Source organism: Anabrus simplex, chromosome 12 (assembly GCF_040414725.1).
Source record: "Anabrus simplex isolate iqAnaSimp1 chromosome 12, ASM4041472v1, whole genome shotgun sequence".
In the NCBI taxonomy this organism is placed as follows: domain Eukaryota; kingdom Metazoa; phylum Arthropoda; class Insecta; order Orthoptera; family Tettigoniidae; genus Anabrus; species Anabrus simplex.
The window spans coordinates 87,710,224-87,729,551 of NC_090276.1; the positions used below are offsets into that span (position 1 = coordinate 87,710,224).

The 19,328-nt window shown below is 41.2% G+C and overlaps 1 protein-coding gene across 6 annotated transcripts in view; it reads left to right on the forward strand.

The window, feature by feature from the left end:
* Evi5 (ecotropic viral integration site 5) overlaps positions 1-19,328 on the forward strand; it is a 508,284-nt gene that overhangs the window by 470,822 nt on the left and 18,134 nt on the right. For all 6 annotated transcript variants that reach the window (XM_067156470.2, XM_067156472.2, XM_067156474.2 and 3 more), the window contains one exon: positions 506-604. In XM_067156470.2, coding sequence (XP_067012571.1) covers positions 506-604 — 99 coding nt within the window. The remainder of the gene's footprint in view (positions 1-505; positions 605-19,328) is intronic.

A 19,328-nucleotide genomic window follows, 5' to 3' on the forward strand; every position in this document is an offset into this window, starting at 1 on the left:
TACAAAGAAATGGAATGATGATGTGAAATGGATGATTAAAACCCTATATATATATATATACATATTAATTTAAAAATGACCTATCAGTGATTAAATATATACGTCTTATCAATTAATTATATAGTTCAATAATTGAATACATGCAGTGTTATCCCAAACATCACAATGTTAGCTGTGGTCATATGATTATTATTAGTATTTCAAATTATTTGTCATTTACTTTTACAAAATATTTGGTTTAAAACACTCTTATTGCTAAGCCTTGATGTCTTGGGGAAAAGTAAATCTTCATGTTTGCTAAAAAGACGCTCTACAGGGGCACCTGGAGGAATTTTATTTTAGGAAGTATATGACAAGTAAAAACTACATTTTGTAAAAAGTAAAAATTACTAAAAATATATTTGTTACAAGTAATTAGATTACTTTTACTCATTTACTCCCCAACTTTGATTGTATGAAATAATATTATATTAGAATCATAATGCATGTTTTCACTTCCTGACAGAACGAAGAAATGGTGACAGAAGGAGAGCTACGGAGTAACCTGGATGACAGCGAGAAGGTGCGCGAACTGCAGGACAAGGTCGCAGACCTCAAGGCCGAGGTGAGTGTTGTTGGCACGACTGACTCCCTCCCTCGTACTCCTAGTCGAGACTCTTCTTGTTTGGTTCCATTTTGTGGATTTCTTTTTTTAAAGTTTTAACAAGTTGGTCCCCACCTGTTCTCTTTTTTCTTTTCTTTTTTTTTTTTTTGTCACGCTTTGACTACTCGTTGTGCACTTGTTAACTTCAATCAGTTTCACCTAAGTTCTGTACCAACGCTTCATTTCTTTGGTTTCTGTTGGAGGACAGTTAGTTTTTTATCTTCTCACCCTATGTGGTGATATGATGGGTGTTGCCATGTTGTACTTGTCAGGTCAGAGCTCAGTTTACCAAGCAAATGCTCAAGAATTTATAAAGATCTCATCAAATTTCTGCAATGACACTTGACCCTGCGAGTTGGCGGCAGTAGAATATATCTATATTATCCCCGTTCTGTTTTCTCGAAGTAATTGTCAGATATTTACAGTGTGCCCATCCCGAATGCTGAAGCATTATAGATCTAATTGGTCGCAGTGCAAACTCATGTAGTGTCCTCTCCCTTCATGCTAGGCTTAGAAAATAGTACAGTTCCTTTAGAAAACAAAGTTGGTATTATTTTCTCAGCAAATGTTGACACCCTGGAGAATAACTTTCTAAAGGTGAGAACAGATTTTCCGTGCCTTTTAAGGGTTTACAACTTATTTAAGGTGAATACTTTAACTACCTCATCCAGTATATAAAAGGTAGTTATATCCTGTCAGTGCTTTTCATTTCATTGAGAGATAAAGATGGCTTCTGGTGAACATTTTCTTTACAAAATCCACTTGCGAGCTGGAAAAGAGAAAACTGATATAGAGTGCTCTCATTTTATGAGAAAACTTCATATTATTCTGCTGCTGGCCCACTTCTGGCTCTCTCAATTGGAGTGTAAAAAGCCAGGTGACAGGTGACAAAACATCCCAACAGGCAGTTGCTTCTGAGAATTGTACTAGAACACATCTCTGACTGTTGCTAGTATATTAAGTTATTGTTTGGAAAATGAAGCGTTTGGTTTAACTGCAAATTTATTTGGTAGCAAGATAACTTTAGAAGTTGCATTAGGAGATTTGTTCATAAACATCCTGACTCGAGCATTCCTCCACAATCTTGTGTTTTGAATTTGATGAAAAAGCGGCATGCAACAGGTTCAGTTTGTGATGCACAGAGACTTTTTCAAACCAAATATAAATTTGGGAATATTCGAGTGCTGTTAGAGGAAAGTCCCAGAAATTCACTTAATTGTCTAGCGCAGCAAACAAACATACCATCTGTCCACAAAGCTACCAGGCTGCTGAAATTTCAGCCATAAAAAGTAAGGAACTTCACTAGACAGATTTTGCCACAAGGACACTCTTAAGTCCAGTTTTGATGACTAGACAATTAATGCAGGAATATAACCCCCTAGATCAGCTGATGGAACTTACTTTGATTGTTATTTTTGGGGAACCCTAAAGGGCAAAGTTTACTGAAATCATTCCTGTATTATGGAAGAAATGAAAGCCGAAATGACACTTGCAATACATTGTATTACCGAAGCAGAATTACAGAAAGTGGCTAATAATTTGATGAAATGGTGTGAGGCATGTCTTATTGCACAAGGTCATTTTCAACAGTATCTGAAATAAATGGCGAGTAATAAACCTGTATACTTGTACAGTATTTTTAATAATAATGTTTTAATTTCAGGGTTATTTTATTTTGTAGTTGCTAAATATCTTGATTTGCCAGTAGAATCAGAATATACCCTCTGCAGGAAAGTGGGAGCCATGTTTCATTGTAATATAGTTTCCTCATTTGTCGTCTGTCTTCCCACGCTACAGTTGAGAGAGGGAAGTTGGTCAGCAGCAGAATGTGATCTGAAGTTTCCTTGTAAAATGAGAGCAGTGTATAATTTTTTTTCTCATCGTCATAATCATCATCATCATCATCATCGGTTCGACAGCCTTTTGCGGGCCTTCCTCAAAATTTCTGCCAGTCTTTCCTATTAAGTGCCCTGATCTTGATGTCATGACGCACACCCAGCTCAGCTTTGGTCTTCCAACTTTTCAGGATTCTTCTGGCAGTGTCTTACATATCTTCTTCACCACTCTGTTGTTATTGGCATGAAGTACATGTCCAGCCCACCCTAGCCTCTTGATCTTGATGACTTTAATAATGTGGAGTTCATTAAATAAGTGGTTAATCTCTTGGTTGTATCGTCTTCTCCACACTCAGTTTCCTTCTACTGGCCGAAAACTGCATTTCAGAACCATATGTTAGTACATACCTGGTTGTTTCTCTCTTCAGTAATCACGACTTCAAATGCTTTCTAAGGCTATAAAAATGCCTATTTGCACAGAGAATCCTTTTGTGGATGTCATCACTAACATTATTTTTACAATTGACCCCTGATTCCAAGTAGGTGAAACTACATACAACTTCAGATTTGTTTTTTTGCTATTTGTTTTACGTCGCACCGACACAGATAGGTCTTATGGCGACGATGGGATAGGAAAGGCATAGGAATGGGAAGGAAGCGGCCGTGGCCTTAATTAAGGTACAGCCCCAGCATTTGCCTGGTGTGAAAACGGGAAACCACGGAAAACCATCTTCAGGGCTGCCGACAGTGGGGTTCGAACCTACTATCTCCCGAATACTGGAGACTGGTCGCACTTAAGCGACTGCAGCTATCGAGCTCGGTACTTCAGATTTGTACAAGCCAGTTTCAATGTATATTTTTTTTCTGCATAATTTTTCTTAATCACAGGCATATACTTATGCCTATTGCTCACGGTAAAATATTTCGTGAAATTTGTTGTACAATTAATTTTATAAAAATTTTGGTGACAACAATTTGTGTTGCTCACGGTAAAATTATTTTATAAAATCCGTGGTGGAAGCATCGGGATGGCCATCTGTGAACTCACTTCTGAACTAAGATGTGTATGTGCTGCCATCTATTGCTAAAAATTTTAACCAAGAATCAGCTGGTTAACTTAGACTGTGTTTGAGAGTATGACTCCAACAACCAAAGCAAAACTTGCTGCTTTAGCCACAATTATATATTGTACAGTGGTAAAAAGGAAGAAAAGAAATGCAGGAAATGCTGGACTCGGGATTGGGTCATAGGAAGAGAAGAAGGTAGAGGATTGCTGTCCTTGGTCGAAAATTAGTTGAGGTTAGAAGACCAGCAGATTTATATTTCTTTTCATAGCTCCTGGTGTTCTTGCTGTGATATCAATATCATCCACGTACTCTGAAATTTGAACTGATTTATAGAAGATACTGCCTCTCATGTTAATGCCAGAATCTCGAACCACCTTCTCTAATGCACCATTGAACAGAAGACAGGCCAGTGAATTTCCTTGTCTTGACTCCATTTGTAGTTGTGACAAAGTTTGACAACATATTTTTAATCTTAATTTGAGTATTTTCCATGGTAGCTTTTACTAATGAAATCAGTTTTTGAGGAAAGTGCATCTCCTACGTTACCATATATAGGCGATCTCTATCAGTACTGTCATTCTGAATGGAAGTCAATGAACAAGTGATTTGCATTAATACTAAATTCAGTGCACTGCTCAAGTCTTTGGCATATAATTTTTTTTTAGAGTATTGATCTTCCTTTTCAGAATCTATGTTGGTAGTCTCCAATGATATCTTCAACAAAGGGAACAAGCCTGTTATACAGAATGGTCAAGGAATTTTATAGACAGTGGACAGTAAACTAATTCCCCTGTAATTGCAACCTACCATGACATCACCATCTTTGTGAACTGGTCATACAATGCTAAAGTTACATTCATGAGGTATTTTTTCAGCAATCCATATCTTTGTCATTAGTTTATGACCTAGTTAAGTATACTCTGGTCCTGCGTGTTTTACAAGTTCTGACTGGATAAGCACCATTCCCTGGAGCTTTGTTGTTTTTCAAGTTTGTAATAGCAAGACTTAGTTCCTCAATGGTTAACACTGGCACTTGCACTTCATTTCCCAGACTGTCTGCATTTTCTGCGATGACTATCCTTCCTTGATTATCAGGTAACCTGTATTTCCATTAGTTCATCAAAGTGCTGAGCCCTCCTGTCAAGCATCGCTTCATTTCTGCTCCAGCAAGTGCCATCTTTATCTCTACTCAGAATTGTTCTTGGTTGGAAATCCTTCCAACTCTTATTTCATTTCTAATAAAAAGCATTTCCTTCATTGGAGCCTTTCAGATGTTCTAACTCCACAAGTTTTCTTCTCTCATTCTCTCTCTCTCTTTTCTTGTGTAGTCTCTTCTCTTCTCTTCCCTTCCAGCCACTCTATTCTTCCACAGCATTTTTTGTTTTTTTACGTCGGACCGACACGGATAGGTCTCATGGCGAAGATGGGATAGAAAAGGCCAAGGAGTGGAAAGGAAACGGCCATGGCCTTAATTAAGGTTCAGCCCCAGCATTTGCCTGGTGTGGACATGAGAAACCACAGGAAACCATCTTCAGGCCTGCGACAGTGGGGTTAACATCCACTGTTTCCCGAATGCAAGTTCACAGCTGCGCACTCCTAATCACACGGCCAACTCGCCCGGTCACACAGCTTTTCTGGTATGGTTCTGCTGCATCCCCTTGTGTGCATCATTTTTTAAATCTGTCAGATATTGACACTCTTTGTCAAACCAACCATTGCAATTTTCCAATCTGCTCTTCCTGAGACATTAACTGCAGCTGTAACAAAAACATCATTGAAGTTCCTCTAGATCTCAACAGTACTCTCACTATAGACATGATATTGTATAGGCTTTTGGGCTTGTGCCGTGTCAAGAAAATAAGGTAAAGTTCTTAACGTTTCGCAGAAAACTGTGTTCTACGTCCTCAGAAGAATTCTCGACTGTCCACGAGAAAGGCTTCTTAATGACACTTTTGAATTTGGAACGTTATAATAGAAGTAGAAGTGGAAATGGTACGTTCATTCACCACCAGATGGACCCCAGGACGTGGCACAACGCTAGCGTTCGAAACGGAAGCTGACCGAACCATCACAATCAGACTAAGCGGTTCACATAACGTGTTTGCGTAACACATGACAGGTGTAAGACATAGACATAAGCCTGGAATGAAACATCTGGCGACGAGGAACGTACGAATTTGGAAAAACACAGAGACGAAATAACAATAGTGAAGGGGCAGGGAAGGGAACTACCTACGTAAATTCTTAATGGCTGCAACCAGGTATTACTTAATTGATAACCGGTGTCCCTGTTGAAATTGTTAGGATTTCTACGTATTTCCACAGCTTCCCATATAATCCTGGACCTGTAGTGTCTAGTGTGGCGTTTGAAACCACAGTGCCTGATGTTAAACATATAGCGCTGATCACCGGGAGCTGGCAAGTTACTTCAGTAGATCTACTCATCTTCAACTCCTGCACGATTATGGATCTTCATGTGTGTTCGATTATGATATGACTTTGTGCCTGACAGTGTTTAAAAACTAGCTCATTTAACCGTTCTCTGCTATTCATAAACATTATAAGATTTTGCCTAACACTGTGTGCCATACTGCTGCTCAGAAAATTACGCACTGTTTTCTTTTAAGTGACTTACATTTTACTTCTTCTGAATTTTACAGTGTCTACCCCCGTTCATTTTTATATCACGTCTTATACTGATCCGGAGTGTACTTGATCTTTTATCTCCTTTTCCTATGCATTGTTTTTTTTTTTTGGTTTTTTTTTTTGCTAGGGGCTTTACGTCGCACCGACATAGATAGGTCTTATGGCGACGATGGGATAGGAAAGGCCTAGGAGTTGGAAGGAAGCGGCCGTGGCCTTAATTAAGGTACAGCCCCAGCATTTGCCTGGTGTGAAAATGGGAAACCACAGAAAACCATCTTCAGGGCTGCCAATAGTGGGATTCGAACCTACTATCTCCCGGATGCAAGCTCACAGCCGCGCGCCTCTACGCGCACGGCCAACTCGCCCGGTCCTATGCATTGTTTTTCATGTTTTAATTGGCTGATGATGACCTGGACTAGGGTTGAAACCGGTACCACTTCTACTTATTATTGAATAAGAATGTAATTCACTACATTTCTTATTCTTTTGTATTGAATAGGTTTAATCTCTTTATCAATTATTTCAATTTTAACTGTAATATTCTTCAATACGGAACAATGACATTTTTAACTTTAAATGCATCTTGGAACATGACATCATGACCCGACGATAGAGCGTGCTCAGCTATTACCGATTTCTCAGGTTGGTTAAGACGAATATTACGTTCATGTTCTTTGATACGGGTACCAATGGACCGGCATGTTTGGCCGATGTATACTTTACCGCATGTACAGGGAATTTCATATACCCCAGGATGTACAAGTGGGGACAATGCGTCCTTGGTTTTACTCAGACTGTGAGCAGTTTTAGTGGCGGTGCCAAACACTGTTTTTATATTGTGTTTGCGGAGGACCTTGGCAATTCGATCTGTGGTGTTGTGAATGTAAGGCAAGTAGGTAGTTCCCTTCACTTCTTCCTTCTGTGAGATTTGCTTGGTCGTTTCTCTGGGATGTAGGGCTCTATGAATCTGCAAATCGCTGTAACCATTACCCTTGAAGTTAAAAATTAAATAACTGGAGGTTCAACCTATTCAATACTCAAAAGAAAGAAACGTAGCAATCACATTTCTATTTAAATGGGACCGGTTTCGACCTTAGTCTAGGTCATCATCAGCCATAAAAAACATGTAAAATGTTTAAGAATGTTGGAGGTCAGTTTTTCACTGTTAGGCACAAAGACACGACATCACATTCTGTTCTGCACAAAGTCACAACATTAACAATCAACTTGCGAAGATCAAAAAGGCTTGAATTCGCAGACGAACAGATCTGTAGATGAAAGCCGCCAGCTCCCGGTGACTACGTGGCACACTCAAGGTCACGCGCTGCGGCCAAACACCAAAGTAGAGTGGAGAACGTTTCGAAGGTCCAGAACCTGTCACGGCTGCGGGAAGCCAAGTACGTATATAAAAATGTACGATGCCAATTAGTATAACCGAATGAGCACCCGTACTCCAGCTAAGATCTTGGTAAACAGTTGATTTGAACGCGACTTTGAGCGTGTCCATCTCCATCTCGATATGTGATGGCTCACAAATTCGTCTTGCTCTTTTGGCGAGTGTCGTGAGGATGCCTTGTTTTTTGTGCTGGATGGTGGTGAGAATCTGCATGAAGATAGCGATTTGTGTGGGTAGGCTTACGATAGACGGTATGTCCTAAGGAGCTGTCCGGTTTCTTTCTTACTAGAACATCCAAGAAAGGAAGGCATCCGTCCGACTCCATCTCCATAGTGAATTTTGTTGACGGATGTTGCTGATTTAGGTGGTCTAAAAATAGATGAAGTTTCTCAGGACCTTCTGTTCAGATCACAAATACATCATCAACATACCTCCACCATATCATAGGCCTGACGGGCGCCGAAGCAATAGCCTCCTCCTCAGAATGCTCCGTAAAGAAATTAGCCACTACGGGCGAAAGTGGACTTCCCATAGCCACTCCGTCCGTCTGTTCGTAAAAATTCCCACTCGCAAGAAATAGCTGGACATCATGCAGTGGTAAAATAGCTTAGTAATGTCCTCAGGGAACAGGTGTTCAATGAGAGACATGACCGAGTCAATCGGCACTTTAGTGAACAAGGACTCCACATCGAAACTCACCAAAAGTGCATTAGGTTGAAGGGTTATGGTTGACAGCTTGTTGACGAAATACCGAGAGTCCCTGACATATGATTCAGTACGTCCTATGTGTGGCTGAAGCAATTTGCTTAGGTATTTAGCCAGAGCATACGTAGGAGAACCTATCGGACTAACAATAGGTCTGAGGGGAACATATTTTTTATGGATCTTAGACAGTCCATATAATCTAGGTGGCACCACATCCCCCGGGTACAGATGTTTAGCCTCCTCTTTTGGAATTGAAGATTGCCTTAAGAGCTTCGCGGTGGCGTTGGACACATGAGTGGTGGGGTCACATGAGCTCAGTCTGTAGACAGGCTCTGACAATATAGCCGATATCTTACTCTTATATTTTGAAGATAAAAATTTCATAATATTCCGTATTGAATTGTATCACAATTAAATTGAAATTATGAATAAGGTAGTTCAACCTATTCAGTACATATAAATATGAAATGTAGAGTTATATTCCTATTTAATTATAAGCGGAAGCAGTACCGGTTTCGACCTCAATCCAGGTCGTCATCAGCCGAATAAAACGCCTTATTTATTATTTCAATCTTACTCTTATACTTGTCAGTGTCCATAACCACTGTCACATTACCCTTATCAGCTGAGAGAATGGTCAGTTCAGAATCATCTCTAAGTTCCTTCAGAGCTCTCCTTTCGCCTCTTGTTAAATTGGGCGTGGGTACAACAGCAGACCTTATGAGTCTCACACATTTCTGTCTTAACTCGTCAGCGTCTTCCGTAGGTAGTTTGTGGATGGCTGCCTCAACGGAAGTAATTAACTCCTCAATGGGAATTTTAGAGGGAGCGACGACAAAATTAAGACCCCTAGCTAGAACTGCCGTTTGGTTCCCGTCCAAGGATTTCTTGGAAAGATTGACAACAGTTTTACTAGCATCCGGTTTCGTGCGAGAGACCGCCTGCTTCTGAGCTAGACGAAGGAACTTTGATTTTTGTCTGAATGACACCTGGTTGAATTTTCGTTCAGCCTGTATAGCAGTAATGCAATCGAAAGTCAACCACAATTCCGGCGAGAGAGTGTTGCTTAATAGCAGGTGTAAACGAAACAACTCTCGGGAGACTGAATCCAGTTCCCTACAAGTGTTATGCACTATCTCGTTCACAAGAGCCTTGCTAGCAAGTTGATATATTCTCCTGGCTTTCGGTGTATTTAACGTGTGCTTCAGCTTCACACAGTTGGGAATGATGTTATGGTCCCTGCATCTCAGTAGAAAGCACAAAGAAGAAAGATGAATAGACTTCTTTCTCCTTAATTTGCTGAATTTTGAAGCCTTCTTGAAAGTATCCTCCCCATAGAAAGTATTAATGTTGCCATTAATGCTTTCACGGCCCGTACTTATAGACATGATATTGTGTAGGCTTTTGGGCTTGTGCCGTGTCAAGAAAATAAGGTGAAGTTCTTAACGTTTCACAGAAACCTGTGTTCTGCGTCCTCAGAAGAATTCTCGACGTCCACGAGAAAGGCTTCTTAAACAATGACGCTTTTGAATTTGGAATGTTGTAATAGAAGTGGAAATGGTACTTTCATTCACCACCAGATGGACCCTAGGACGTGGCACAACGCTAGCGTTCGAAGTATAAGCTGACCGAACCATCACAATCAGACTAAGCGGTTCACATAACGTGTTTTCGTAACATACACTGACTGACAGAGCAAATGCAACACCAAGAAGGAGTGGTCAGAACTTTATGCCAATTGCAGGGTAGACTGACGTCACTGAGGTATGCTCATGATGTGAAATGCGCCGCTGTGCTGCGCACGTAGCGAACGATAAATGGGACACGGCGTTGGCGAATGGCCCACTTCGTACCGTGATTTCTCAGCCGACAGTCATTGTAGAACGTGTTGTCGTGTGCCACAGGACACGTGTATAGCTAAGAATGCCAGGCCGCCGTCAACGGAGGCATTTCCAGCAGACAGACGACTTTATGAGGGGTATGGTGATCGGGCTGAGAAGGGCAGGTTGGTCGCTTCGTCAAATCGCAGCCGATACCCATAGGGATGTGTCCACGGTGCAGCGCCTGTGGCGAAGATGGTTGGCGCAGGGACATGTGGCACGTGCGAGGGGTCCAGGCGCAGCCCGAGTGACGTCAGCACGCGAGGATCAGCGCATCCGCCGCCAAGCGGTGGCAGCCCCGCACGCCACGTCAACTGCCATTCTTCAGCATGTGCAAGACACCCTGGCTGTTCCAATATCGACCAGAACAATTTCCCGTCGATTGGTTGAAGGAGGCCTGCACTCCCGGTGTCCGCTCAGAAGACTACCATTGACTCCACAGCATAGACGTGCACGCCTGGCATGGTGCCGGGCTAGAGCGACTTGGATGAGGGAATGGCGGAACGTCGTGTTCTCCGATGAGTCACGCTTCTGTTCTGTCAGTGATAGTCACCGCAGACGAGTGTGGCGTCGGCGTGGAGAAAGGTCAAATCCGGCAGTAACTGTGGAGCGCCCTACCGCTAGACAACGCGGCATCATGGTTTGGGGCGCTATTGCGTATGATTCCACGTCACCTCTAGTGCGTATTCAAGGCACGTTAAATGCCCACCGCTACGTGCAGCATGTGCTGTGGCTGGTGGCACTCCCGTACCTTCAGGGGCTGCCCAATGCTCTGTTTCAGCAGGATAATGCCCGCCCACACACTGCTCGCATCTCCCAACAGGCTCTACGAGGTGTACAGATGCTTCCGTGGCCAGCGTACTCTCCGGATCTCTCACCAATCGAACACGTGTGGGATCTCATTGGACGCCGTTTGCAAACTCTGCCCCAGCCTCGTACGGACGACCAACTGTGGCAAATGGTTGACAGAGAATGGAGAACCATCCCTCAGGACACCATCCGCACTCTTATTGACTCTGTACCTCGACGTGTTTCTGCGTGCATCGCCGCTCGCGGTGGTCCTACATCCTACTGAGTCGATGCCGTGCGCATTGTGTAACCTGCATATTGGTTTGAAATAAACATCAATTATTCGTCCGTGCCGTCTCTGTTTTTTCCCCAACTTTCATCCCTTTCGAACCACTCCTTCTTGGTGTTGCATTTGCTCTGTCAGTCAGTGTATTACAGGTGTAAGACGTAGACATAAGCCTGGAATGAAACATCTGGCGACGAGGAACGTACGAATTTGGAAAAACACAGAGACGAAATAACAATAGTGAAGGGGCAGGGAAGGGAACTACCTACGTAAATTCTTAATGGCTGGCAACCAGGTATTACTTAATTGATAACCGGTGTCCCTGTTGAAATTGTTAGGATTTCTACGTATTTCCACAGCTTCCCGTATAATCCTGGACCTGTAGTGTCTAGTGTGGGTAAGAGCTCGAGCATCTTGGAACATGACATCATGACCCGACGATAGAGCGTGCTCAGCTATTGCTGATTTGTCAGGTTGGTTGAGACGAATATTACGTTCATGTTCCTTGATACGGGTACCAATGGACCGGCATGTTTGACCGATGTATACTTTACTGCACGTACAGGGAATTTCGTATACCCCAGGATGTACAAGTGGGGACAATTTGTCCTTGGTTTTACTCAGACTGTGAGCAATTTTAGTGGCAGTGCCAAACACTGTTTTTATATTGTATTTGCGGAGGACCATGGCAATTCGATCTGTGGTGTTGTGAATGTAAGGCAAGTAGGCAGTTCCCTTCACTTCTTCCTTCTGTGAGATTTGCTTGGTCATTTCTCTGGAATGTAGGGCTCTATGAATCTGCAAATCGCTGTAACTTTTTGCTAGTTGCTTTACGTCGCACCGACACAGATTGGTCTTATGCCAAGGTCCTCCGCAAACACAATATAATAACAGTGTTTGGCACCGCCACTAAAATAGCTCACAGTCTGAGTAAAACCAAGGACAAATTGTCCCCACTTGTACATCCTGGGGTATACGAAATTCTCTGTATGTGCGGTAAAGTATACATCGTCCAAACATGCCGGTCCATTGGTACCCGTATCAAAGAACATGAACGTAATATTCGTCTCAACCAACCTGACAAATCGGTAATAGCTGAGCACGCTCTATCGTCGGGTCATGATGTCATGTTCCAAGATGCTCGAGCTCTTACCCACACTAGACACTACAGGTCCAGGATTATATGGGAAGCTGGGGAAATACGTAGAAATTCTAACAATTTCAACAGGGACATCGGCTATCAATTAAGTAATACCTTGTTGCCAGCCATTAAGAATTTACGTAGGTAGTTCCCTTTCCTGCCCCTTCACTATTGTTATTTCGTCTCGGTGTTTTTCCAAATTGGTACGTTCCTCATCGCCAGATGTTTAATTCCAGGCTTATGTCTATGTCTTACACCTGTCATGTGTTACGCAAGCACGTTATGTGAACTGCTTAGTCTTATTGTGATGGTTCGGTCAGCTTCCGCTTCGAACGCTAGCATTGTGCCACGTCGTGGGGTCCATCTGGTGGTGAATGAACATACCATTTCCACTTCTACTTCTATTATAACGTTCCAAATCAAAAGCGTCATTGTTTCAGAAGCCTTTCTCGTGGACAGTCGAGAATTCTTCTGAGGACGCAGAACACAGTTTTCTGCAAAACGTTAAGAACTTCACCTTATTTTCCTGACACGGCACAAGCCCAAAAGCCTATACAATATCATGTCTATAAGTATGGGCCATGAAAGCATTAATGGCAACAATACTCTCACTGTCAGTGCCTCGTTGATTAAATCAGTGTGCCTGCGGGCAGTTTTTTGGTTCTTTTAGTCTAGCAGTGTTAAAATTCCTAGCCAGGGATCCATGTGCCTTCCTTGTATCAGATATTCTGCTTCTAATTATTGCAATAACAAGGTAATGATCAGAGTCAACATTTGCCCACCCCCCTGTAACTTCTTATGTCCGTCAATTTGGATAGGTTGGTCAATTTGATTAAAATTATTGCCATCTGGAAATTTCCATGTCATTTTTTGTTCCTTGAAAAGGCACGTTTATTATCCTGATTCCATTGTCATTTGACTCGCTATGCAGGCTGTATTTATCAATCACAGGCATATACAAGGCTTCTTGCCATATCTTGGCATTCATATCCCGGAAAATTATTTTGCAGTTGTGTCTTGGGCTCTTACTATGGACTTGGCTCCATTTTATGACATATGGGCTTTGTATGCTGACCTATCGAATAGATGAAACAATACCAATATACAATATTTCTGCCAATAATCCCCGCCACCAAATAATCCCCGCTCTGTAATTTTAGGATGGATCATATTGAAAAAATGAAATAAACTAAAATTCCTTCCATCAAAGGAGTAATGTAGGCATAAACAAACATTTCATATCACTTCTCGAGTTCTGTGTGGTCTTTATGCTAATATGAACATGACAGATATAGCTACTTTGCCTGAACATGTTTGAGATGATAAAAATGCATTATCACTGCTATAAAATATATTTGCCATGGAAATTAGCAAGTAGGCCCTCTTATGTGAGAGGTATTTCATTAATCTGTACGTGCAATAGGCTCGTAGATCGGAAGATTTATTGTGTCTTTCTTCACTAGAATCCTCTCCTAAATTACAAATTCGTCACACTCCACGTCTAAAACACTTCTCACACGCGGTCTCTTTTTACGCGGATGGCAACGCGACCGGTGGTGGATAATTCTTTTCGTGCAATGTAAACACTTGAAACAGGCACACCTGCAAACTCGTTTGTTAGTTTTGCGATACAGTAAAACCTTGTTAATTCGAAGTCGTAGGGACGCTAAAATGTTACTTCAAATTACGTGATTTCGAATTAACTGCCAACTCATAATTCAGAAATGCCAACCCATGCCGCATCACAAAATACTCTAAGACCTGTTACTGCATGCAATTAACACTGATTCACAGTTTAAACCTTTCAGATGCCATGGAAAAACTATTTCCAAAATGTATCGAACAAAGTGTATTTACATTATTCAAATAAAGCACTTGGATAAATCACTGGCAAACATAACCTCATGCAAAAAAAAAAGCAACCAAGATTCAAAGACGAGGACAAATTATGCTGGCTCCCCTGTGCAAGTGCCTTATTTTTTGATTACTGTAGGCCTACTGTTTGCATTTTTAGATGTCCTGTACTGCATGCAAATACTGTGGCTTATCAAACTTTCCTACGACGAGGGGAGGAAGTCTTTTTGCTTCCGTCTGCATTTCATAAGTTATGAACACAGTACAGTGTTTAAAACTTCAAGTCCTTTTGATCTCGGCATTAAGAAAAAAAAAGATGCAGTTTCATCGGCATTGACAATATTGTCCGGTGGGTACAAATTGATTATAATTATGAGCCACGCTTTTTCGCCAACTGTCAGCATCGCCAGTGTTCGCGGATTCTGCTTCTCCACACACTGCCTGCTACGTGATATTGTGGAATTCCTTAAAACGCTGACTACAAATGAATTACGATTTCACTCAAACTTCACAACTATGAAACACACTGTAGATACAGTGAAGCAAGGGAAAGTGCAGAAAGCTACCCCTGCACGTTCCAGAAGATGCATTCTATCGTGACACCAAGAAAATTTGAATTTAAATTACTCTGTAAAATACTATTTTAAAAAATGTAAAGGCAGTGTTTAAAAAGTCTGAATTGTTTTCTGTTTAAATATGACATATGGGGGCAGTTTTCTTTCATCTGTGGTTACGCAAAGCATAGCTGTACACCCAACATCAAAAACGAAGTGAACCAGGAGCGTGTTGCCAACCTTGACGCAAATAAAACCCGCAATCCAATTTTGTGGCTCAGTTATTCTTTTAAATATGCGGGGATTATTCGTGTAAACTTGGTGTGAAAAAGCATCTGTTGGGGGAAAAGAAACACAAACAAACAAGATATGTTAAATGGCTGTGTGGTTCGAGCTTGCATTGAAGACTCCACTGTTAACAGCCCTGAAGATGGTTTTCCATGGTTTACCATTTTCACACCAGGCAAATGCTGGAGCTGTACCTTAACTAAGGCCACGGTCTCATCTTTCTCAGTCCTAGCACTGTCCTCTCCCACCATTGCCATAAGACTTGTCTGAGCTAGTTAGACATAGTAAGAAGTAGGAAAAAAGGGTGAAAATATGGTCATATGGATTCGGTGAACTCTTATCGGACTTGAATGTGACCAAGCGGGGGTGGAAGGATGTTTCTCTCAGACCTGTATTTGTTGTGTTATCTGATGTTAACTTAGGAAGTTGTCTGTAATTTGTGCTTTGAACATTTATTGAAGATCATGCTGATTACAAAACTTCTGTCTTTGCTGACATTTACAACATGGCCAAAAATATGTACAAATATTTTCTGTAATTATTCTGAATATTTAAAAAATTGCTGAACCACACTTTTTTTTTGTTTTCTGGCAATTGCACAAGAAATACTGGTTTGTATAATTCTGTTGCAGTCCACTTCTGTGTTTTCTTTAGAGATGGCCAATGGATAGGGTATTATTAAGTTAAAAATTAACTTTTGTAAGATGTCTATAATCTTCTTAAAATTGTGTAATTTGAATAAAAAGCTATGAGGTTCAAATCTAAAAGAGATATTACACAATGGCTGAATCTTTTTTGTATGCAAGTACTTTTGTTTTGAATATATCTCAGATTTTACATAGTCTTAATTTCACAAAAACTAGATTGAGTAAGAAAAGTGTAGAAAAGGACACAGCTTACTGAGGGGGAGACTTTTTTAAATCACACTTGTGTCAACGATAGAGCTTAGTGAACCGAGCTCGATGGCTGCCGCTTAAGTGCGGCCAGTATCCAGTATTCGGGAGATAGTGGGTTCGAACCCGACTGTCGGCAGCCCTGAAGATGGTTTTCAATGGTTTCCCTTTTTCACACCAGGCAAATGCTGGGGGTGTACTTTAACTAAGGCCACGGATGCTTCCTTCCCATTCCAAGGCTTTCCTGTCCCATCGTCGCCATAAGACTTATCTGTGTCGGTGCGACATAAAACAAATAGCAAAAAAAAAGAGCTTACTGAATCCCAGAGAGATACAGTGTCTACATATCTTCTGGTATGCTAGAATAAATTTGTTACTTTCATTGATCTCTCTCTGGCTCATCCTTGACAGTATGAAAGTGCCTGAAGTAACACCATCCCTGTGGTGAATAATGTGAAAGTGTTGTTCTTATGGTTAGTTGACATGTGTTTCGGTGGGCTTGGCACTCTGATATGGAATAGCACCCTCTGGCACAATGAGAACAGCAATGGGAAACATCTCACACGTAGTTTCTCTGGTACACTTTTTCACTGATGCCTGGGCTGTCCGAGATGGCTGTTGGGCATCCAACCAACCTTTGGGCTAACAACTATACATACATACATACATACATACATACATACATTGCTTAGTGCTCTTAAGCGAACTCGTAATGTGCTCCTAAAGTCTCCTGCGATGAACCCATCCCACTTGAAGGTCAGAGAGAGGAAGGCAGTGTTAGTCACGTAGTGTGCAGTTCACATGTGCAATATTAGATCTTAATGAAAAGTTTAAGCTTTGGCCGTAGGAAAACTTGGTAGTGTGGAAAGCATCTGGCTCTGATGATCTTTAGGAGAGAGACTTAAACAGTATTAGCACCATCACAGGCCAACTCTTAATGTTCCTTTACTTCTTCAGAAGAAACCAATAAGTTATGAATTAAACGCGACTTTCTTCATTGTTTATGACAAACTTGTACATCAGTTGAAACACTTTGGACTTGACAGTAAAGATGTTAACTGTATTGGAACCGAAAACAGCTCGATCACAATACAAGAAGTTAATTCATGCTGTACTGTGAAGTCACTCCTGATGAAATTGATAAAGGAATCAAGATCATCAACTCCATCCATCCGCTGACTTTAGAACACCTTCAGTTCCTTTTGAACAATGTCGATCAAGTAAGCAAGTAGTTTGGCCTTAAAATGAGCGTTCATAAAATGATATTCACAGTATTCAGCAATTCTGTTACCACTGTGGAAAGAAACCCCACAATGCTGTCCAACACAACTGCATCCTCAGGTTTGTGAAGAGTTATGTGTTATTGATGGTGCTTTACAGTGCCAAGGAGGTTTAGTCCATGAACCAACTACAGATCTTTGGAATTTGGGTGTATTGTAGAATGTTGAAGATCCATTCGTGCTGGAAAGCAGCCTATTTTGATCATATCTTTATAGATGGCAAATACAGTGTGATACAAGTCAGCATAGAAGGAAATGTGGGTGCAGGTGGAGACAATCATCCAGCGACAGTTGTTCAACATCCACGATACAACAGCTCTGATATGACACACAAAATAGATACAAAAAATTTTAATCCACCTTTTCAATACTTAACAATCATGTGATGTTTACAAAAACATTACATTGTGCTATTACAAGGTACTAGTTTTGGTCCTATAAGGACCATCATCAGCCTAGCCAAGATACATAAGTTCTGTTTTAGGATACTGAGTTTAATTCAAGAAAGCAGTGCAAGACTTTTCATTGAACATCAAAAGTTCATCTTGTTTCATACTGAAAAGATGATCATATCTATTGTTCTGAGTCATGAAAACGCTGTACAGTTTGGCTTGTTGGCTGAATGGTCAGTTCAAAGGGCCCTGGATTCGATGCCCCGCCGGGTCGGGAATTTTAACTTTGTCTAGTTAATTCTGCTACTTCGGGGGCTGGCTATTTGTCTTCATTTACACACATCATGTCACAAATGCAATAGCGCATGCATCTTTCCACATAGGGTTGGTGACGGGAAAGGCTTCCCGCTGTAACAAGTGCCAACTCCAGGTAATTTGGAAATGGCCATATAGAAGAAGAATAGCATTGCAGAAGACAACCTTCACTCATCTTTGGTGTCCTTAATGCTTGATATCAGTAGAATTGTCATCTATTGAACGATTATATGTTTTGGGGAGATGAGTATTTCTAACTGTCCATGCTGGGATCGTCTGAGATCCAATATGTTACCATAGAAGCAAAGAATTTGCTGAAATCCTGTACAGAAACAAAAGGTGAACGTTTCGAGACAAAACAATGTGACCCTGGTCTGTTGTTGCAACACTGGGCACAGCTGAAGAATCAGAGGCTGAGCCCCACTTAAGTGATATGGCTTTGCTGTTGAGTTTTCACATTTGAAGAGCATTTTAACCATCAAAATGATTGTGTCTATGCCTCAGATGCCGTCACAGTTCATCAGGTGGCTTCAAAAATTCAGAGTATTTGTTATCCAGTATCGCTAATCGTTCGATGGGGAATTTCATCCATTGATGTTTTCATCATTCACTTTTGCAAGAAAGGTGTCAAAAAAACATGATGTTATGTTCTATTGTAAAGCCCTTCAGTCAAACTTTGTTCATGGGGCAAAATTGTAGTTCTTTGCTCCAATACACAAGTCCAAGACTACTCAATTGAATGTTCCCGGCTTCATTTCTGTTGTTGATTGGCCATCTGGTAGTTCAGTTCTCAATCCTTTGGATTACAAATTATAGTCAGCACATGAGGATAATTTTCTGGAAGAAGGGACACCCTAATATTGAGAGTCTGAAAAGAACCTTAAAGATTGCTGTAGCCAAGTTTCCTATGAACGTTTGCTTGACACACTCGACATATGACCAGGGAGATTGAAATATTGTGTTCGAAAACAAAGTGGAATAGCAAACCTAACATTTTTAATATAAATACATTGGTATTAGTACAGTGGAACTTCAGTTCTCCATTTTTGGACGGACCCTGGAAAAAAAGTACAAAACAGGAAAAAAAACTTAATAATAATGTTATTGTTTTTATGTCTCGCTAACTACTTTTGATGGTTTTCGGAGATGCCGAGACGTCAGAATTTTGTCCTGCAGGAGTTCATTTACGTGCCAGTAAATCTACTGACATGAGGCTAACATATTTGAGCACCTTCAAATACCACCAGACAGAGCGAAAATCAAACCTCCCAAGTTGGGGTCAGAGGGCCAGCGCCTCACCCATCTGAGCCACTTAGCCCAGGTGGAAAAACAAAATTCAGGAATGAATTAGTCTTTTTTTTTAA